The 23,273-nt window shown below is 39.7% G+C and overlaps 1 protein-coding gene across 2 annotated transcripts; it reads left to right on the top strand.

Annotated features, from left to right (window-relative positions):
• The first annotated feature begins 28 nt into the window (after positions 1-28).
• On the top strand, positions 29-23,044 carry apba3 (amyloid beta (A4) precursor protein-binding, family A, member 3). Of its 2 annotated transcripts, XM_004911052.4 has the most exons (11): positions 29-778; positions 893-1,695; positions 6,501-6,540; positions 9,074-9,219; positions 11,325-11,411; positions 11,519-11,680; positions 12,629-12,793; positions 14,562-14,774; positions 17,119-17,238; positions 19,511-19,651; positions 22,282-23,044. In XM_004911052.4, the coding sequence occupies exons 2-11, from the start codon at positions 949-951 to the stop codon at positions 22,351-22,353; spliced, it is 1,893 nt and encodes a 630-aa protein (XP_004911109.1). In that variant the 5' UTR covers positions 29-778; positions 893-948; the 3' UTR covers positions 22,354-23,044. The 2 variants fall into 2 exon arrangements, with proteins under 2 accessions (XP_004911109.1, XP_002941438.2); XM_002941392.5 differs by having other exon boundaries at positions 29-1,695.
• Positions 23,045-23,273: the final 229 nt, after the last annotated feature.

Genomic DNA, 23,273 nt, shown 5'->3' on the forward strand with positions numbered 1-23,273 from the left:
GTTAAATCCACCTTTCTCAGAAAACCAATCAGCGTGGGAAACAGAAAGCAGACAGGCTGGTAATATGTTAACGCTGTGTTCATCCTACTCGATTACGTTGTAACCAGTTTAACCCGTGACACGCTGTGTGGATCAACTATTGCTTCTACGCGTTGAGCTTTGAAGAACACCTTTTCACTGCATGCAGTGGTAGCCCGATAGTGATTGGTTGCTTAAAGGCTCACACAAAGCCAAATTATTTCATTAAAGGGCAACCCTTTTATTCACGAGAGAATGGCGAGCGATTTTATCTGACGCCATAGCAGACTGCAGTAAAGCTATCGCTGAAGACGGATTAGATATATGGCCACGTACAGTTTAAAGACTTTTGTGTACTACAATTCCCAGTATCCCCCACTATTATAAGGGCTAGTAGAACATCTGGAGTTTGGATTAGTTAGCAGAAGTTATAACAAAAATTCCCGAATTACATATAAGTGATAGATGCCAAGCAGCACTTCTGTTCTACAACTGTATTTATGCAATACGTTTCTGTCCCACCCTCCTCGTCCCTCCTCCTCCTCCTCCTGGACTGCATCTCCCACAACCCTCCGCGATGCGCCTTCGTACAAATATGGCAGATTACTGGAGTTTTCAGCCCTGAAAGTGACCGGCGATGGCTTTGGGCGCTATGTTAGCAGTTTCTGTGTGACTTGTCAGGTTGGTAGGTGTCTTTGGTCATATACGCTAAAAGGAACGGAGACATGGTAAGAAGACGGGAAGTTATGTCTCTTCTGTGGTAAGAATGATCAGAAACAAGTTACATTGCTGTAAGGAAAGCAGTTATAACTATAAGTGCAAGGAAAATTTATTTTGGGTTCTAGCTTTGTTTCTTTGTCATATACTTTTTCAGGATAAAAAAGTAAACATTTAAGTTGTGAGTTGTGATTAATGTGAACTAAAAAAGGAATGGAGTTCCATGCCCAGTCTCCCCCAGTCTCATCATGCCACATGAGGACACAAACTCCTTCACAAATAGATATGGAAACCCCACAACAGTATGAGGAATGTTCTGTGAGTTGCAGTCTCCACTCCTCCCAAAGCCTTGAGGATCCTGTTTGTATGGACCCAACAGATAGGGCACCCCCTCGTGTGGACAGCTGTCCAGATATGGACACAAGACCTCCTCTCACTCCTGAGCTGAATGTCATGGATCTGGATGGAGATGTGCCAGGAGAGGGCTTTCATATGCAGGAGCTTCTAAATGAGTTAACAACTTTGGAAGAGCCTTTAGATGTAAGACCCAGCCTAAACAATCTCAATGAAGCAACAGACAATCTAGAGGGGCAAGCCGAGGGCCAGCCTTGTCCTTTGCATATAGCCATGGGAAAAGGACTGTCAGAGAAACCCCGCCGGGTGTCTGAATCAGAGACAATGCTTTCAAACAGTAGAGGTCTCTTTCTGACAGATGCTGGCTCAGAAGAATTATTGCACTTATTTCAGCATGAAGAAGGAGTGCTGGCAGATGTGGGTTCAGCTGTACCTTTGGCTAGGTTGGAAGAACTTCCCAAGAACAAATCATCTGTCTCCTGTTCCTTGCAGGAAGCTGGAAAGGGGAGTTCGGAAGAGGTAAAACAGAAGTCACCTTCTTCTTTCTCCTCAGACTTATGTAGAGAGGACTCATTTAGCAGTTTGGAAGAAGTTCCTGATGAGGAGGTAAGAATATTTGGGGGTATGTAAGGGGTTATGTACGGTGCTGGTTTCTGTATATGTAAAGGGCACAAAGCCCTATTTCACCTTTTAGTATACACAATGGTTTTTTAATTAGTATTTATTATTTTAGCTGTTGAGACAACTATCTGCAAACAAAAAAACCAAAATGCACTGGACCAAGCAGACAGATGGTACACAAGTGTATGCTGCATGACTTCTTTTCTTTAGTTCTTCATCAATGCAGCATGCACCTGCCAACATCAGCAGATAAATCTTTAACTGGACAGATTGTCTGTAATCCTACATGTCTTTTGACCCCTAACCTGCCATACCTGCCCAGACCCTTGAAGAACACATATACCCACCCATATAACTTAATGTCAATATTTTTGTGTGCTCCTTTAAGCACTTTGTAATTTACATTATTTATTTATTTTGATTTCATTATTTTAATTATATTACAGGTATGGGATCCATTATCCGGAAACCAAATTACGGAATGTCTGTCTCCCATAGACTCCATTTTAATCAAATAATTCAGATTTTTAAAATGCATTTTCTTTTTCTCTGTAATAACAAAACAGTACCTTGTATTTGATTCCAACTAAGATTAATTATTGGATGCAAAACAATCCTACTGGCTTCATTAATGTTTCATTGTTTTTTTAAGTAGACTTAAGGTATGGAGATCCAAATTACAGAAAGACCCCTTATCTGGAATACCCTTGGTCCCGAGCATTCTGGATAACAGGTCCCATACCTGTATCTGTTTTTTACACTTCTGATATTATAACAGGGGCATATAGAAGAGAATAATGATATGTAATATTTTAGTACAGGTATGTGACCTGTTATCCAGAATGCTTGGGACGTGGGTTTTTTTTCCAGATAAGGGATCTTTCCATAATTTGGATCTCCATAACTTAAGTCTGCTAAAAAAATCATTCAAATATTGAATAAACCCAATAGGCTTGTTTTGCCTCCAATAAGGATTCATTATATCTTAGTTGGGATCAAGTACAATGTACGGTTTTATTATTACAGAGAAAAAGGAAATCATTATTAAAAATTAGAATTATTTGCTTATAATGGAGTCTATGGGAGATGGTCTTTCCGTAATTTGAAACTTCCTGTATAACAGGTTTCTGGATAAGGGATCCCATACCTGTACTTGCTTTTTATTTGCTAAACTGAGCACTGATCAGGCATGATATGAATTTAGCGATAATTGCTTCCGGTCATTATGTCATTGTGAAAGCATGCCCATTCCTTACTTAAAATTGGATGCGAAAGAAAGAGTGTAAGTGTAGCTCTTATTTTAAAGGAAAACTATACCTCCAAACAATGTAGGTCTCTATAAAAATATATTGCATAAACAAGCTCATATGTGAAACCTTTCATAAAAATGTACTTTTTGTAGGAGTATGTGCTATTGGTTACTCCTAGATAGAAAATTGCCATTTTAAGAATTAAGGGCCGCCTCCTGGGATCATAGGATTCACAGTGTACCCAAGCAAGCCAAAGTACACATACATGCCAGGTCACATCAGCCAATTAATGGACAGAGTTCTGCCTTTTGCTTCCACACATCTTCTTGTTACAGATAGAACTGCCTTATTTCTGGTCATATCATCTCTGAGGGACATTACAGCCCATCACAAATGGTGGATCATGGGAAAGGATGTTAAATGGCAATATTTATTGATATATATATTCCAGTTTGGCGAGATTCTTAATAGGTCACTTAACATAATATAAACTATCTGTTGATTATTTATTCTGGGGGTATAGTTTTCCTTTAATATTGCGGTTTCCAGGCCAACCTCTGATACACTCTGCTCTGCAAAAATTGTGCAGATGTTGCTGAGAAATGTATAAACTAATGTAGAAATTGTACCAGTTTTCTGTCTGAGCCTGGATAACTGAGATGCCAGACTGAAACACTAGAGAGTTTAACACTCCTATATATATATATATATATATATATATATATATATATATATATATATATATATATATATATATATATATATATATATATATATATTTTATATATATATATATATATTATATATATATATATATATATATATAAAAAATAGTAAACAATATAAAATAGAAAAAAGTTGAAAAAATACTTTATTTCTGGTGTATCCAAAAGCAATTGAACTGAAAAAGTGTTTTCAAGGTGAACAACCCCTTTGAACCAACTGTAGCTCTGACAGAACAGAAGACAGAAGTCCTGTAGGACATTTATGATATTAGCAATATAAAAACTGCTAAACAATGTCAAGCAAGCTGGTGGTGTCCTAGAAATGTGCCTCTTCTGCCTACCCCTAGTTCCAGCCCTGATAATAAATAATGTAAATTTCAAAGATGCCCAGAACTGCAATTTTACATGAATTTATATTGGTGGTTAGGTGTCTATATTAAGTTCCCAGAGATCTTTACAAGCTAATATACAAATGATTTGGCACTGTGTCTTGTACAGAGAAGTTGCAAACTACTACCACTTATGACTGTTGCAATGTAAATTGTGTGAATAACTGTATATTCCTCTTAATTTTCAGCATGTTTCAGTCCTTTGTGCCTTCTATTTCAAGTTGACAACTGCTATACTGAAGTTACTGCTACTTCAGGGCCTGATCTACTACTTCCCTAAAATCTCTCAAACCCAAACACACTTTTGAGATTTACAGGTTTTTCATAATTTTCATAATTTCAGCTTTGACCACCACAATGGATTTGAAAGAAAGCTATCGAGATGTTTTGCATCAAAAGTCAATTCCACGCTGTAGGTGTTATGTAGATAAATGGGTAATCACCACAGGGGGGCATTAGAGGTTACACATAATAAAATAGTAATCTTTATTCGCCAATACAGCCAGCAAATATTAAAAAAAAAACTTAACCCGTAAAACAATTAACAAACTCCATTCATGGAAGGGCCCCTCCCTCCCCCCTAAGCAGACTTGTAAGCAGGATTGTTGGGAACACCAGTATGTAGTAACGTTGGAGGAAATATTAAATCCAACTATAACTCAGAACCTTGGCTACAGATTGTATTAGAGTTATAAAAAGATTCACAATAAATCATATCAAAACCAAAAAAATATTGGGATATCAACTCTATGTTTCACAGATGCAAATTGGTATCCTCAAAAGTTCAGCTGATGCACTCCTGTATGCCAAACATTTAAAGGTGAAGTCCGTGATATTATGCACTCTCAGTTAAAAAAAGTTCACCGTCAGTGTGGGGGGGGAAATAAATAAATATATGTATATAGATATCCAGTTCTCAAATAGAAAAGAATTTTCTTACAACTTGTTACAAGGTGTAATACTTACCTATCACCTTGGTTCACACAGGAGAGTATATCCAGTAAAGATATCAACAGATATCATTAGTGCGCTATGTAGTAAGAGCAGAAACCTATTGGCGACTGTTTAAGCCTCAACGATCGTTTCGCCATTCGAATGGCTTTTTCAAGCGCAATCGAGATTTGATTAAAGTATAGACTTCTCAGATAACAAGCAATTTGTATGATCAATTTTTATAGATAGGTCCAACCTTATTTTCAGGGGTTCAGAAGTGATTGGTCAAACCAACCTTCATGAATATAATGATTTTTTTCAAAAATTTGTTTAAAATCTTTGGTTGCAGTCAGTGACTACCTGAAGTCTGGAACCCATGGAAATTGCAACCTCCAGATGTTGCAATTTATAGTTTCATGCTCGGTTGGGTATGGGTCTATAAATACCAAGGCTCGGTTGGTAAGAATCGGGTGCAGGTCAACTTTTTGTCAACCCGCACATCACTAGTTTGCACCTTGTGGTAAATTTACTTTCAAGTCTTGTCTTGAATGTAAGCCTACCTCCTACACCTACAGAGTATTCTAGACCAGGCTAGATATTTTATACAAGCTCTTTGGACCACACTTCCTCACTTGGTATCAACTCAAAATCTTTTACCTGCTTAATTGTTAGTGAAATAATGAGGGAACTGGCCACATCTGCTCATGGATAGCTTTTCAGTCAATTCTCCATTTGCTTCTGGGCCCTTGAAAAGAAGGGAACGATATGTGCTGTAATTTTTTAAAACCATCCACCCAGTTTGGATGAAGAAAAAAAAAAAAAAAAAGGTGTAAAACTGACAGTCTGGACTTTCAGCCAACACTCATTATATAACTTTAACACTAAAATTCTAAAATAAAACTTTAAATGTATGGATCTAATAGTGGCCATACACCGTAAACGAGCGGTTCCCCACCTATGGGCGATGTTGGGCTAATCCGGTCACTTGGCCCTGGGTTGAAACGATTGAATTAGAACGTATAGGCGCTGTCAGTTAGGGGGCCACATGAACGAGCCAATGTGGTCCCTGATCCGACAGAAAAATCAAACCTACTCGGTCGAGATCTGCCCAATTTCAGGCCAGATGTCAGTCAGGCAGGCCCGTAGTCCGTGCTCATACACAGGCAGATAAGCTGCTGAATCGGTCTAAAGGACAGATAACAGCAGCTAGAATCAGCTTGTGTATGGCCACCTTAACTGTATATACAGTTTCTGTCAGTATTTGTAAAGGCCCAGAAGAGAAAATATCATAATTATAATTTTAAACATTTCCTAAACATTTTACTTCACAAGGTTGTGTTTACAACATATGCAGCAGCAGTATATGTCAAAAGCTGTCTTTTAAATATTTATATTTATTAAGTATATTATTGAATGAATTCTGAGAAGACATGCATATTATTAACAGGATTATGCCCCTGTCAGGTTTAATGTTCCACCTCTGTATCTTTCAGACACTGGATACACCCTCAGAAACCACCTCAGCAGCAAAAGGTATGCCCATTCACGTAACATTTGTTGTTCCAAAAAAATAGTGTCTCAAAATGCAGGCATACCCTCAGTTGTCTCAATAGTGCCCTTAAGTCTCCCCATATTTCAATAGTACAGATGATCAGAAGCCAAACAGGAAGAAATAACGCTGAGCAGGGTAGAGAAGATTCCCATAATGCAATGCTCCTGCAGAGACTGTATGACGAGGACTGTAGGAGGCACATGCGCACAAGCAGGAGCGCTCCCCATAGCGTGCTGGGGGGGGGGGGGAGAGGGGAGCGGGGGGAGTTGAGTGTGTGTGTGTTGTGTGAGCTGGGGGGGAGACACAGAAGGACGCAGGGGCGGAGCAGGGGATGCATGCGCAGTACTATTTAATATTGTGCTTAATAGATTTTGACTTTCCTTGTCCTTTAAGACTTAATGCAATAAAGTAAATTACATTATTAACCATAAGTAACTAATGCTAACCACCATTGTGAGAGAGAATGATTGATGCTCAATTTGCTTTTCTAAATTATCCTAAAGCTAAACATATCACTGTAAAATTGATGGTCCAGGAGGCATCTGGCCTGCAAGATTACCAACTGAACTACTGAAGTTACTATATCTTAGTACCTCTTTAGCCTAGCATTCTTAGCAAGCTGTATGGCTTCTTTGTATTTTGTGCAACTTTGCAGTATACATTCTACATATTTGTAATGTTTTTTTTTTTTTTTTTTAGCTATTTGTATATATAACTGATATTAAAAGTGGTGTCTGCCTGTCCTTTTCTATTCTTTGCCCTGGTGGCTCTGGCATTTGAAACAATGTATCACAACCCAGCAGATTTTACAGACCTGACTTGCTGGAGGAGCACTTGCAATATTGTTTGTGAATAATACGCCTCTTAAGTATTGAAGGATTGTCCTTAAAGTATTTCGGACTGATTTATTGAGAAATTCCACCAAAACCCCATTAGTCCCACCCATCTGTTCCACTTCCTGTTGGCTGAACTCCTGGTTGTTACTTTTTAAAGGAGACACATCCTATAAAAATTAAGAATGTACCAGTGAATTATGCTCCTCTAGATATAGAAGGATTGTGCTTTGAAAAGTTGTGTTTCTGACTGATTTATTGAGAAATTCCACAAAAACCCCACTAGTCCCGCCCATTTGTTCCACTTCCTGCTGGCTGAATTCTCTGGATGAGCTGGGGAGCCGGCGGCCCTCCGTACCCTGCACTGTAGGATAGGAACCAATCAGCAGCTAGGCTGACCTGATAGGGAACTGAAGCCTGTCTTTGCTTGTGTGACTGCAGGGCTGTGATTGGCTCTCCCCCTCCTACTGTACTTCTGGCAGGGACCGTTAGGACACTCTTCATTTCACACTGGACAGAGAAGTGATAAGATCTATAGGGAGCTCCAATAAAGGGGCCATTTTTACAGATAGGATTAATGTTTAGCCCAAAGGGAAACCAGCACCATGTATTATTCATAATTGCCTACAAAATTAGGGGTTTTTCCATTTATCCAATATGTCTCCTTTAAAGCTGCTTTTGACTTTAGGAAAATGTGATGGTGCTGGCAAACAACCCCCCCTCCCCCAACAAAATTGTATAGTATATGGGGGGGGGGCGGCCGTACCATTTTGTTGGATGGGATCGGACCATACCCCGTACCATTTTGTTGGATGTGGTTGGACCGTACCATTTTATTGGAGGGGTATTTTGCCGTTCAAAGTTAGAAAAAAAGTGGGTGAAGCCACCAATAGCCAATCGCATTTCACCTATTTACTTTCAATGGTGAAGTGTAAAATGCTGTCAGTCTCACAATTTTTATGCCTGAGTCCCCAAACTTTGCAAAGTTGGTCCCTTGGGGACTCCAGTGAAAAAAATAGGAAAAGCGGGTTGGTCCAATAACGAGCCAGATTTCATCCATTAAATTTTATTGGTTTAAATTTAAAATGCTGCCATTCTCACACTATTTATGCCAGGGTGCCCACTGTTTGTCACTGGGTGATTTCGACTTCAGGTTAGAAAAAGTGGGCACACCCACCAACTCCCAACCACAATTTACCTATTGACTTTTATTGGTTTAAATTTAAGCTGCTGCCGTTCTTGAACTATTAATCCTAGGGTCCCTAAACTTTGCAGAGTTAGTCACTAGGTAACTGCAGTTCCAGGTTAGAAAAAGTGGGTAGAGCCACCGACCGCCAATCAGATGTCACTTGTTGACTTTCAGTGGGGAAATATAAATTGCTGCCATTCAGACACTATTAAAACCAGGGTGCCCAAACTTTGCACAGTGGTTTTTACTATATAACTGTGGGTCCAAGTTTAGAAAAAGTGGGCAGAGCCATCAACAGATCAGATTTCATTTAGTAACTTCATGTTTTTCAACCAAACATGAAGTTTGTTCTCAAACTTCCCTTTCTAGTTGATCATTGTTATTTATCTACACATTTATTTATTTAGAAATACCTTTATTTTGTAGCTATTTTGGTATTCTACTAACTATAATAATAATTAACAATTCTTATTTTCCATCTTGCCTGTGTAGTACCTGGCCCTTGTGATCCAGAGGATCTGAAAGATGGAGTGATATTTGGTGCACAGTATCTGGGGTCCACCCAGTTGCCAGGTGAAAAACACCCTGTGGCCAGCACACGAATGAGGCAGGCTCAGGAAGCAGTAGATAGAATTAAGGTAACAGGATATATTTATTTACGATGTTCTCCGTTAATATTTTGATTTACCGTATAAGCCGATCCGAAAATAAGCCGAGGTACCTAATTTTACCTAAGAAAACTAGAAAAATGTATTGACTCGAGTATAAGCCTATCTATACTGTCTAATTACTTCTATTTGTTAGAGTGCATCAGGGTAGACTTAAAGTTTGTGCAGGTTCACAGGGGCCTTATGCAGCCATGGAGAAGCCATCAATCGCATTTGTGCAGTATAACAAATCGCAGGATGTTCTGACTATAATAATTGCCAGACAACCATTGTACCAAAGTGATTTCCCAGAAATGCATTGTAGGTCACCCAAGGATCAGATACACAATAGTGTAGATATTATCGTTATCCTACCATAACTTTCTAATCTGTCCGATCGACTAAATGACCGATTGCCATGGTACGAAAATTATGGGGATGATAATTCAGAAGCCCAAACATGGGCCATCGGTGTATGTTTACTGACATCTGGCAAATGCACAAGAAGCAGGCCTAATGTTTGCTTAATGTTAGCCACCGGTGATCTTCAACCCCCTACAACCCCTCAAGCACCTAAAAAGTTACATTTTAAGCTAAGGGCTGGCCAATCCTGTAACCAAACAGCAGTGCGCACTCCTCCCAAACACACTAGGCAGCTGAACTCTGGCTTTCATTAGATTATTCTGCCAAGGGTGTGGAGTCACAGCACACAATTGCCTGCTATGTGCTCTTAGCAGCCGGCGGTATGGGGATATATATTTAGCGCAGCATGAATTTTTACCGCTCCCTCGGACATCAGAACGGACATCCAGAGGTATTCTCAATCCCAGCTTCTACACAGAAACCCCCCATTTATACCAGGAAATTCAGCGTGTCACCTACACGACCAGGGAGTCACTGTACTGTGTTACACGTAAACTGCACATGCGCACTCAACAACTAAGGGAGGAACTAAGGGAAGTTCGTAGTTAGAGATTGGCTGGTTCCGGACTTTCCAGCCACCCTCCCCCTGCACCAATCGGAGGGTGACTTTGACTTTCCAAGGTTGCTCAGCAACGTTAAGCCGAATGCCTACTGGACCAACTAAGCGAGCGCGCACGTGAGTACAGAACAGACGTCCATGACGGGGGGGGGGGGGTGGCGGTGGTGCTGCTGTGAGCGAGTGTGCGCGGGACGCAGAACGAATGCCCGGGGGTGTGTGTCAAGCAAGCGCGCACGGGAGCACAGAACGGATGTACACGACGGGGGGGGGTGGTGGTGCTGCGAGCAAGCGAGCGCACGAGAGTGCAGAACGGACGTCCAATGAAAGACAACTTATTCGTATACTCGAGTATAAGTCAAGGGTGACTTTTTCAGCACAATTTTGGTGCTGAAAAACTCGGCTTATACTCGAGTAAATATGGTATGTACACATTTCTCTTGCTATATGTAAATGCTATGTATGAACATTTAGCACCTGTTGCCTTCCCTCAGCTTCAGTTTAAACGCCTTCCCCTGTCATGGAACATTTTGTTATATATCCATCTCCTCTGGTTTATTTTCTCAGTTATAAATTTGGCTAAGTTGTTTGCCTCCTCGCCAGAGGCAAATGTGTTAGTATGCTTGTCCGCACAAATATCTACTGGCAAAAATGCATGTCAGGCAATTTCAATTCAGTGCATGTCTATTGGGGTGGTTTTAGGAACTTTCGTGCTACCTTTGTTCTAGCCAGTTTTGACCACTCCTCTTTTTAATCCACACCCACTTTAAACCACACCCAGGATGGCTGCAGGCAGCCAGTTGGACATCACTGCTTTAATTAGTAAGAGTTTTGATGATGTTTACAGTACCTCATCAAAGTTACACTTCTGTTTGCTTTATTTTTATGTGTTTGTTGAGATTGAACTGGTGAAATTGATAAATGTCAGTGTGATTGTTTAAAATACTAGTGTTATGTTGCAATGATTATACTGTGCTACCCAGTATTTGTGGTAATACATTATAATTGTACTGATAGTTATGGTTAAATGAGTCCAGGCTGTAAGAGCTACAATGAATATAAGCTTCGTTTTTGAACTTTTTTTTTTTTTGAACTTTTTTTTTTTTTTTATCTTTAGGCACCAGATGGTGAGTCTCAACCAATGACGGAGGTCGATATTATGGTGTCAACAAGAAGGGTTAAAGTGCTTTCTGCAGATTCTCAGGTCAAGAAGCATGTTGACATTTTTTGTGTGTACACAACTTATATCATGGGTGAATGCCAATGTATGTTTCCATTTCTATAAATATGCTTTCTTTAATTACATTTCAGGAGTCTTTGATGGACCACCCTCTACATACAATCTCCTTTACAGCTGACATTGGCAGTATTGTAGTCCTTATGGCACGCAGGAAAATTCCCCGCACCCAAGACCAGTCTCCCACCCAGAGGAAACCCAACAGAATACTTTGCCATGTGTTTCAGTCTGATGATGTGAGTTTCTGTAAAAAAAAAAAAACCCATCAAATTGGTTTGAAGGAAAGAATTGACAACCATAGTAGTGCGGCCTGTGCCATCTTTTTCCTTTTTTTATCTCTTCAAGCCTTGAGATAAAGTTTTACTGCAATATAGGAATTTCAGATGACGAAGACAAAAGTACGCAGAAAGTGTAAAGAAATGTGGGTAGAGGCAATAAACCCTCTATGAAACATTCTCAACATACAGCAGGAGGGCCTCATACTTATGACAAATTTAAATGTATTCAAGTGCTAGAACTAATTCATACAGATGGTCCAGTGCTGTTGGGCAGCAAATAATTAAAAAAACTATATAAAAATGAAGACCAACTGAAAAGTTGATTAGAATTAAGTTAACTTAAAGGTGAACAACCCCTTTCAGAACCATACAGGCAATTGTCCTGATACATATATTCATGTGTTATATAGATCCTACATCACATGCATGTGCATAATGAGTGAGCTATGGCACTCTATTATATGCATGCGTGCACCCCAAAATGCGCACCCTATTGTGAATTTTATGAGTGCCTACCCCTTTCTACATTCCTGGAGAACCACTTCTTACACTTGGTCTGGGGCATCTGAATTCTTGTAATTTATTTTTCATATATCTTTAGAACTTATTTAAAGATTATAAATTTTTTATGTTAGAAGCAAATGTACTACAAAATTGGACCCCATGGATCACTATCCATTGGCTACAATACAGTTATCAAAGTGTATACGGTAAAAAGGTAACCTAGCATAATGAAACATCTCAGTAAACATCAATATTAGCGGCCAAAGGTATAGTAAGTAGTCTGTATGTATCCATTAAGGGACTAGATGTTCTCCTCCCTTCCTTTTTTTTTTTTAAATTAAATTTGCTTTGTTTAAAGACTAGATGTTAACCAATCGTGTTTTGTTTTTTAATATTTGGTAGGCTCAGCTTATTGCTCAGGCCATTGGTCAAGCTTTCGGTCTGGCCTATCAAAAATTTCTGTGCTCAGACAGGGTTGGCCCTTTAACATCAGGAAGTGGTCAAAGGGAGGAACACCTTTACAATGCAGATTTGCCTCACTTCAGCAAAAGTGACAGCTGCAGGGAGGTAAGTACTGAATAATTATTTGTTTCCTATACCTAAACCATAGTTACCTTTTTATAATGCATTAAGAGCAAATAAAATACATAGCATTATTTCTTTTGGTTCAGCCTTTCTAGAATAGGTATCTTTGGATACACTGATACAAGATTTCTAAAGTGGTACTGCAATCAAAATGAAACTTTAATCAAAATGAAACTTTTGTACCTGAGAACTATTAATACATATAATAGTGACTTTTATTTTAGAAAGAAATCAGGGTTTATTTTATATTGTGTCAGCCTCATCACCTAGTGTTGTATTTCCCCTTTCTTTAAATCTATAGTGTCCCAGAAAAAGAAATTTAAATCATGTAGGCTTTAACAAGGGCCCCAGTCCCTGAACTAGCCCCACAGCATGATGGAACCTCCACCAAATTTGACAGTAGGTAACAGGTGTTTTTCTTGGAATGCGGTATTCTTCTTCCTCCATGCAAAACGCTTTTTGTTATGACCAGATTACTACATTTTGGCTCATCAGTCCAAAGCACTTTGTTCCAAAATGACTGTGGCTTGTCTAAATGAGCTTTTTACATACAACAAGCGACTCTGTTTGTGGCGTGAGTGCAGAAAGGGCTTCATTACCCTGCCATACAGTTCCCTGTCAAATTGCACTGAATTGTAGAACATACGGATATACCATCTGCAGTAAGATGTTCTTACGTGTCTTCGGAGCTGAACTTTGGGTTGTCTATAACAATTCGCACAGTCCTCCACATATGCCGCTCCTGAATTTTTCTTGGCCTGCCAGACCTGGGTTTTACAGGAACTGTGCCTGTGGCCATCCATTTCCTGATTACTTTCCTTGCAGTTGAAACTAAGATAGCTTTTTGTAGCTTTCACCTAAACCAGGGGTAGGGAACCTATGGCTCGGGTGCCAGATGCGGCTCTTTTGATGGCTCCATCTGGCTCGCTGCCAAATCTTTAATAAAAAAAATAACGGGGGGCGTGGCCTGCGCTCGGTGGATAGAAGACATGTTCTAAGAATTAGAACACGTCTTCTATCCGCCAAGCGCAGGCCACGCCCTCCTACGCATCGCATCCTTGGCACCCACCCTATCTTGCCCCTGTGCTCGGCGGGTAGAAGACGTGTTCTAAGCCTTAGAACATGTCTTCTATCTGCCGAGCGCAGGCCACGCCCTCCTCTGCATCACATCAGGCATCCGTGGGACCCACCCTACCTTGCCCCACAGCATCTCTGGCCAAACATATTTTATGGCTCTCACGGAATTACATTTTAAAATATGTGGTTTTTTTTGCTCACTCAGCCAAAAAGGTTCCCGACCCCTGACCTAAACCATGATACTGAACAATTTTTGTTTTCAGATCTTTTGAGTGTTGCTTTGAGGATCCATTGCTGTCACTCTTCAGAGGAGAGTCAAACAGAAGCACAACTTGTAATTGGCCACCTTAACCAATTTTGTGTTCCCAGTAATCAGTATGGACCAATTACATGCATTCAAATTTGCAAAATTACAAGGGTACCCAAATTTTTGCACAGCCAGTTTTTCACATTTAATTTAATTTCAACTAAATGCTGATTCACTATAAACCTTTGTTCAGAAAACACCCCAGTACCAGATGTTCCTGGTAAATGAAAGACATACCACTGTTTTTTTTTTTTGTTGAAAGTGGAGTAAATTATTATGCAGGCTGAGAGGGGTTCCCAAACTTTTTCATATGACTGTAACTATACAGTTCATTTTTGCTATTATATGCAGATTTTTTTTCCCTAGGTGTACATCCAGAAGCAGCGAGGAGAAATGCTTGGCATAGCTGTGGTTGAATCAGGATGGGGATCCTTGCTTCCTACTGTAGTTATAGCCAACCTAATGCATGGCGGTCCTGCTGAACGTAGTGGGGATCTTAGCATTGGAGATCATGTGACTAGTGTAAATGGCACCAGCCTGGTGGGGCTTCCCTTTTCAACATGTCAAGGCCTAATACGGGTGAGAAGAGTGTACCGGAAAAGGATCAATTGCTACAAATCTAAAAAAAAAAAAAAAAAGGAAATATGTGGGTAAAATACTAAGCTTACACTTTGGCATAAATAATGTATATAGAAGGCTATAGGTGTGCTCTCAGGGTTGTCACCTGGGCAATATTTCACCAGTGCCAGCTTGGCCTCTTTCCACTGACCCTCTGTCTCCCTACTCTACTTGCCACTTTTGTGCCCCACCCCTGTCTTATCTGCACCTTTAACATCACCATCCTGCACCCTTTCTATTTCTACTGCCATGGCTGGCAAACCCTTTGTGCCAGATAAGTTAGTAGAAGTGCATAAGAATGTTTGTATATTACACTATTTTACACAGTCTAATTCAGTTTTTACAAGTTTACTAGACTGTAGATTTTTTGCAGTTGTCAGTGGCAGGCTCCTACTTCACCCCACCACCCATTTGTCTCTTCACACCATCCCCCTGCACAAGCGTCCACTTGTGAATCAGACGCTGAAGCATCCGGACTTCAGGACAGGCTAAAATTAGGGGAAGGCAGGCAGAAGAGTTACATACTCAGCACCTTTAGAGGCTTGCCTCTTCTGCCTACCCCTAGTTCTGGCCCTGCCAGATAATACTCCTTATTAAATACAGGTATGGGACCTGTTATACAGAATGCTCGGGACCTGGGGTTTTCCAGATAAGGGATCTTTCCGTAATTTGGATCTCCATGACTTAAGTCTACTAAAAATCATTTAAATACTGAATAAACCCAATTGGCTTGTTTTGCCTCCAGTAAGGAATAATTATATCTTAGTTGGGATCAAGTACAGGTATAGAACCCATTATCCAGAATGCTTGGGACCGAGGGTATTCCGGATAAGGGGTCTTTCCGTAATTTGGATCTCAATACATTAAGTCTACTAAAAAATCAATAAAACATTAATTAAACCCCATAGGATTGTTTTGCGTTCAATAAGGATTATTTATATCTTAGTTGGGATCAAGTACAAGGTACTGTTTTATTTCTACATAGAAAAAGGAAATCAGTTTTAAAAATCTGAATTATTTGATTAAAATGTAGTCTATGGGAGACGGGCTTTCCGTAATTCGGAGCTTTCTGGATAATGGGTTTCCGGATAAGGGGTCCGATACCTGTACAAGGTACTGTTTTATTACTACAGAGAAAAAGGCAATCATTTGTAAAAATTATAATTATTTGCTTATAATGGAGTCTATGGGAGATGGCCTTTCTGTAATTCGGAACTTCCTGGATAAGGGGTTTTCCGGATAAGGGATCCCATACCTGTACTAAGCTAAGTTGCTGACGTGCAAAACTTTGCAGACCTTTGTATTTCTTTTTCACACACTATAGATGGCCTTAAAGGAGAAAGAAAGGTAAAAACTAAGTAAGCGTTATCAGAAAGGTCTATATAAATACAGCCATAAGCATTCACAGAAATGACTTCTCTGTCAAATGATTTGTTGTGTCTGTAATTCATGTGCCAGAGACACACAGCTCTCTGCTCTCTCCCCTCTCCCTCAAGAATGCTAAGAACTCACTCCCCCCCCCTTAGGAATGTGGATCTGAGCCAGGAAGCTGACTCATAGGGGCCCATTTACTTACTCACGAACGGGCCGAATGCGTCCGATTGCGTTTTTTTCGTAATGATCGGTATTTTGCGATTTTTTCGGAAAATTATCGCAACTTTTTCGTTACCAATACGATTTTTGCAGAAAAACGCGAGTTTTTCGTAGCCATTCCGAAAGTTGCGATTTTTTTGTAGCGTTAAAACTTGCGCAAAAAGTTGCGATTTTTTTCGTAGTGTTAAAACTTGCGCAAAACGTTGCGCCTTTTAAGTTTTAACGCTACGAAAAAAGCGCAACTTTTCGCGCAAGTTTTAACGCTACGAAAAAATCGCAACTTTCGGAATGGCTACGAAAAACTCGCGTTTTTTCGCGCAAATCGTATTGGTAACTAAAAAGTCGCGATAATTTCCGAAAAGTCGTAAAGGCGCCGAAAAAATCGCAAAAAATACGAAAGTCGCAAAATGTTCGTTTTCCAATCGGAATTTTTCCAATTCGGTCGGAATTCGTGTCTTAGTAAATCAGCCCCATAGTCTTACAAACTGAGCATGTTCACTTGGTCTAGATCTTCTGAACAGGTGAAATATGGGGAGACTTAAGGGCACTATTGAGAGAACTGATGGTATGCCTGCAGCTTGAGATTAACTCTTTATTAGGCCTTCCTTCTCCTTTAAGACATTTGGTACATAAATAGGTGTCTGATTTTTATTTAATGTAACAGGAGGGCATGCATTTGCAATAAAGTTTAAAAACTGTTTTCTTCTATTAGGACCTAAAGGGGCAAAGTGAAGTAATTTTGAGTATTGTGCGCTGCCCTCCAGTGATCACAGCCATCATTCAGAGGCCCAGTGTTAGTCACCAGCTGGGCTTTTGTGTTGAAGATGGAGTGGTAAGTTTGATAAGATATATGTCATAAATCATAATTCATAAGGTTGTTCTCTGTAAACAGGTTATACGAATGTGAAAAAACAGAATCAGATACAGGTATTGGGATAGATTTGGCAAAAAGGTAAAATTGAGTTAACCACAAGCTACCAAAGGCATATATAGCAGCACTCTGAAACCTTTCCATAAGTTTATATTTTTAAACAGTAACCAAAATAAGAACAACACTTATTTGCAATTGGCACAGGTACTCACTTAAACTCCCCAATCCTGGGAGGGTGCTTCCTACTCAAACCGCAAATTGCCACCAGTTAGTTTATTTGTCTTATATAGCCAAATAAATACCAGTCACTATTTTGTAATATTTTAAAGTTCATTATTTGGGATGCCTAGATAGTAGCAGAATTAGTTATATCCTCAGGGATTGTGGACCATATATCGAGCAATATAATACTCCGCTCATGCAAAATAAGTAGGCTTTCTCTGTTACACCTTTACAATATCCAACACTTCCTCACTTGAAATGTGCCATCCATATTGTCCAAAAGTGGCACAGTTATAATATTTGCTACATCGAACACATAGCACTAGGGTTTTTGCTGCGGATTGCCACGTGATTTAAATGGGCTACATCAGTGCTGTCCACTTCTGTGGTAGCGAAGGTTGGAAATTTTCTGGCCTACATGGTGGAGGGCCATTATTGGAAGACAGTTTTGACCACTCCCCCTTTTAAACCACACCCACTTCAAACCACACCCATGTTATCACAAGAGCTTTTAAAGGAGAATGAAAGGTAAAAACTAAGTAAGCTTTATCAGAAAGGTCTATGTAAATACCTCCATAAGCACTCACAGAAATGCTGCACTGACTTCTCTGTAAGCTTTCTGCTTCCTGCTCCCTCCTGTTTCCCCCTCCCTCAAGAATGCTAAGAACTCACTCCCCCCCCCTTAGGAATGTGGATCTGAGCCAATCAGCAGGAAGCTGACTCATAGTCTTACTAACTGAGCATGTTCACTTGGTCTCCGTGTCTGTGCAGGAGTGAGGCATTCTGGGAGTCTTCTTTACACAGCTCAGCGTTTTTTCTTCCTGTTTGGCTTCTGATTATGGGGAGACTTAAAGGCACTATTGAGACAATTGAAGGTATGCCTGCAGCTTGAGATTAACCCTTTATTAGCCTTTCCTTCTCCTTCAAGACCATACCTACATTAATGGTGCTCCCTGCCAGGTTCACCTCCTACAGGCAGCATAGGGCAGGCAGAGCATGACACACACAGGCAGCATAGGGCAGTCAGAGGATGGCACACACACAGCCTGCTCTATGCTGCCCATATGTGCCATACTCTGCCTGCCCTATGCTGCCTTTCACAAGCCACGAGACTTTGATGTAACATCACAGAAAGCCCTTCCCATCTGGGAAATATGATTCAAGGTGCTGTAAAACATCACTGCATAAATAAATAACACGTTTCTAAATTTTTCAGCTAAGATTTGTGTGCCCCTTGTCACCTTTCTTTTTTTTTTTTTTTTATAAAGTTTCTTTCAATAACCCAGAATATCCCTTCCCCAGAATTAGGCTCTAAAAGTAAAAGAGCTGTTGCTAGGCAATACTTAGCATAGTAAGGTAAGTTTAAAAATGCATTACAATTAAAAAAAAAATATGGAAAGAATGTATGTCAACATTCAAGTTACATTATCAAAGCCAAAAATAAATATTGTACTACATTGGTGCAAAGTGACAATGGTGCACATTTAAAACCAACGTTTCATGCATGGTAAAAAGAAAACTTCTTTAGTATCTTGTCACTAGCACAGCTAGCTCAAATGAACATCAGAGATCTTTCAGGGGCTCTTTTAATTAAATGCTTTCAATTTCTAATATATTAGATGTAATCACTTTTATTCAAACGATTAAAACCATCACGGAGTTAGGCACCCACAGCTTTACGCATTTCATGGCTTCTCGCCACTTCATCAGAATATACTGATGAAGTGGTGAGAAGCCATGAAACGCGTAAAGCTGTGGGTGCCTAACTCCGTGATGGTTTTAATCGTTTGAATACAAGTGATATTTTATGGATGGATGTTCCTGTGCTCCGTCTACAATTTATCTATATTGTACTTTGTTTCAGAACAATGAGAATTACCCAGTTTACTGATCTTTGCTTAAAAAATGTATTTGCTACCAAATTCTGGATAAAATAAAGTAGTTCCTTAGTACACTAACATTTTCCATTATGCTTCAAATATATACAATATATATTTACACACACACACAGATATGCAGCCTGGTGCGTGGTGGTATTGCAGAGCGTGGAGGGATCCGAGTGGGTCATCGAATAATTGAAATAAATGGACAAAGTGTTGTGGCAACAGCGCATGAAAAGATCATCCAGACTTTGATGGATGCTACTGGGGAGGTGAGGAAATGCGCACTTGGAGAACACATGCTGTTATCTGATTTGTTAAAGGGGTGGTTCACCTTCACCTAGATGCAGTTATCCTAGCAGATAATTCATTTTAAGCATATATGTGTATTAAAAAATGTCTTTAGTTTTTGAGATGAAAACCTGAGAAGTCAGCATGTCTCTCTATGGCAGGAGTTAGAGGCACCGGGGGAGGGGACTTTTTGGCTTTTTTTTTTTTTTTTTTTTAGAGCATAATAACACAATAAATAAACAAGGCTTCCTTTTTAATATGCCCAGTTCTAGTAATATAGCTACTGGCGCATGGGTCACTCGGGAGGAAATTCAAAAGAGACTTGGACATGTAAAGGTAAACAAAGGTCCAGGGCCGGATGGGATTCATCCCAGGGTATTAAATGAGCTGAGCGCTGTGATTGCCAAACCTCTTCACATAATTTTTCAGGATTCGTTGATGTCTGGCATGGTGCAGAGAGACTGGCGAATTGCTAATGTGGTGCCGTTATTTAAAAAGGGATCCCGTTCTCAGCCTGAAAACTATAGGCCTGTTCGTCTAACATCAGTAGTAGGAAAACTTTTGGAAGGGGTAATAAGGGATAGGGTACTTGAATACATTGCGGTTCACAATACTATAAGTTTGTGCCAGCATGGTTTTATGCGTAACAGATCTTGCCAGACTAATTTAGTGGCCTTTTATGAGGAGGTGAGCAGGAACCTTGATGCTGGAATGGCAGTTGATGTCATCTACTTGCTAAAGCGTTTGATACAGTACCTCACAGAAGGTTAATGATCAAATTAAGGAATATTGGCCTAGAACATAATATTTGTAATAGGATAGAGAACTGGCTGAAATACAGATTACAAAGAGTGGTGGTAAACGGAACATTTTCTAATTGGGCCAGTGTTATTAGTGGAGTACCGCAGGGGTCAGTCCTTGGTCCTTTGCTTTTTAACTTGTTTATTAATGACCTGGAGGTGGGCATAGACAGTACTGTTTCTATTTTTGCTGATGCAGGATGCTGCCGCTTTGCAGAGCGATTTGAAAAAATTTGAAAACTGGGCAGCAAATTGGAAAATGAGGTTCAATGTTGATAAGTGCAAAGTTATGCACTTTGGTAGAAATAATATAAACACAAACTATCTACTGAATGGTAGTTTGTTGGGGGTATCCTTAATGGAGAAGGATCTCCATTAGATAACAAGTTGTCTAATTCCAGGCAGTGTCATTCTGTGGCTACTAAAGCAAATAAAGTGCTGCCTTGTATAAAAAAGGGCATTGACTCAAGGGATGAGAACATAATTTTGCCCTTTATAGGTCATGGGTAAGGCCTCACCTTGAGTATGCAGTGCAGTTTTGGGCTCCAGTCCTTAAAGCGGACCTGTCACCCTAAGAAATAAGTCCAAATTATTTTCTACATTGTTAGTTGAGCAAAATAAACTTTACTTACTCTATATAACTAATATAAATCTTGTTTCCTTCCGTCTTGGAATTACTCAATCAAAGCAAGCAGGCAGCTGCCATTTTGTGGGCACTGTTATTAAGGCAAGCTTTGTATCATGCCAAAATCTTGTTTATGTGATAGAATGGGGAACCAGATGCCCAGGCCCATGCACTGGCTACACAATTAGATGAGGAGGAGGGAGGGGAGAAGTGAGATGTGCAGTGACATCTAGGAAGTGCTGAATGGAAAGCTAAAGTTATTGTCTGCCCCGCCTCTATGCCTAAGGCATAGAGGTGTGGCAAGCAATATATGATTGACAGCTGTGATTTTTAAATGCCTTTATAATGGGTTTGGATGTGTTAATATAAAAATGACTTTGGGTTTCATGTTTAATTTGAACAGGACTTTTATTATACAGATTTTCATGTCTGGGTGACAGGTCCACTTTAAGAAGGATATTAATGAGCTTGGAGAGAGTGCAGAGACGTGCAACTAAACTGGTTAAGGGGATGGAAGATTTAAACTATGAGGTGAGACTGTCGAGGTTGGGGTTGTTTTCTCTGGAAAACAGGCACTTGCGAGAGGACATGATTACTCTGTACAAGTACATTAGAGGGGATTATAGGCAGATGGGGGATGTTCTTTTTTTTCCTATAAAAACAATCAACGCACCAGAGGCCACCCCTTTAGATTAGAGGAACGGAGCTTCCATTTGAAGCAGCGTAGGGGGTTCTTCACGGTGAGGTTGGGGAATGCCCTTCCTAGAGATGTGGTAAGGGCAGATTCTGTTAATGCCTTTAAGAGGGGCTTGGATGAGTTCTTGAACAATCAGAATATCCAAGGCTATTGTGATACCAATATCTACAGTTAGTATTAGTGGTTGTATGTGTGGATTGTGTGTGCTGGGTTTACTTGGATGGATTGAACTTGATGGACTCTGGTCTTTTTTCAACCCTATGTAACTATGTAATTATGTTAAGGTTGTGGCCAGCCAGCCAGCGTTAAGGATTGCGGTACTTTACACAAGTCTTTTATAGAAGATATTGGATAAAGAGGGGAGTAATTAAACAATCTTATCCTAACCTTTCTATTGCACAAATAGAAAGGAAAGTATAAAAATGTAGATATTATGGCAATTAAAACTGTTACTGTACACTTATGATAACAATTTACCTCTGTCTGCAGGTCCATATAAAAACTATGCCAGCCTCTACATACAGGCTTCTTACAGGACAGGAGATCCCAGTCTACTTATGAGAAGATTTATTTTTTTGTCTACACACTGTGCTGCATTTGTGATGCTCAGGGATGTTTGTGGGCATTTTTTTTTTTTTTTTTTTTTTTACAGCAGATTTTGTCCCCACAAACTGTATTCAGAGCACAATCATGCTAAAACAGAATATTGTGTTTACCATGTATGTAGAACTCCAGGAGCTCATTTTCATCAAGCGGTGCAGTGAATCATCTGAGGTTGCAGAAGACATGGGCCCCTCTTCTTATCAAGGGCACAGTGCAATAAGGAAATATGCCTAGAATGTTGTATGTCTTACCACATTTTTATCTGTTCATTTACTTTCTGCCTAGAAGACAGTGAATACCATCTCTAGAGAGAACATACAGTATATTCTGAAATCATCTTATAAAATGGGCTTGCATCATCACCAAAGCAAATGGAAAATCATTGACAAATATGGGCAGTCTTTGTGCAGTGAGATTTTTCATTGGTTTAATTGGTAACTAATTATTTTTTTTTTTACAATAAACTTTTGGTATGTTGTATATGGAGCATAAGATCATGAGTAGTACCTTATTTCATTTTTTAAACTAAAATGATTTTACTTTTTGTGTAACTCTCTAGTGTGATATTTAAACTGGCATTAGGTTAATAGTCTGAACAGAGGATCATAGACAGATGGTATGTAAAGAAAGATAAACAATAAATGTCTAGCTGCAAAGTTATGTGGAATATTTTTAATAACAATGTACCAAATGGTCAAATTTAAAGTGAGCTTTTCCCTTTAAATGTTTGGTTACCTAAATATAGCGAATGAGAAGCTGGCTAGTGCCCTCTGGTTTGGAATGGGGCTGAGTCTAAGGGGCACATTTACTAACCCACGAACGGGCCGAATGCGTCCGATTGCGTTTTTTTCGTAATGATCGGTAATTTTGCGATTTTT

The sequence above is a fragment of the Xenopus tropicalis genome, chromosome 1, assembly GCF_000004195.4.
Source record: "Xenopus tropicalis strain Nigerian chromosome 1, UCB_Xtro_10.0, whole genome shotgun sequence".
NCBI classification, from domain to species: domain Eukaryota; kingdom Metazoa; phylum Chordata; class Amphibia; order Anura; family Pipidae; genus Xenopus; species Xenopus tropicalis.

Coding starts and splice junctions, on each gene's coding strand:
- apba3 (XM_002941392.5), top strand. CDS start 949: ATGGAGTTCCATGCCCAGTCTCCCCCAGTCTCATCATGCCACATGAGG. Junction 9,220..11,324: donor AAGCAGTAGATAGAATTAAG/GTAACAGGATAT, acceptor TTTTATCTTTAG/GCACCAGATGGTGAGTCTCA. Junction 14,775..17,118: donor CATGTCAAGGCCTAATACGG/GTGAGAAGAGTG, acceptor TTCTTCTATTAG/GACCTAAAGGGGCAAAGTGA.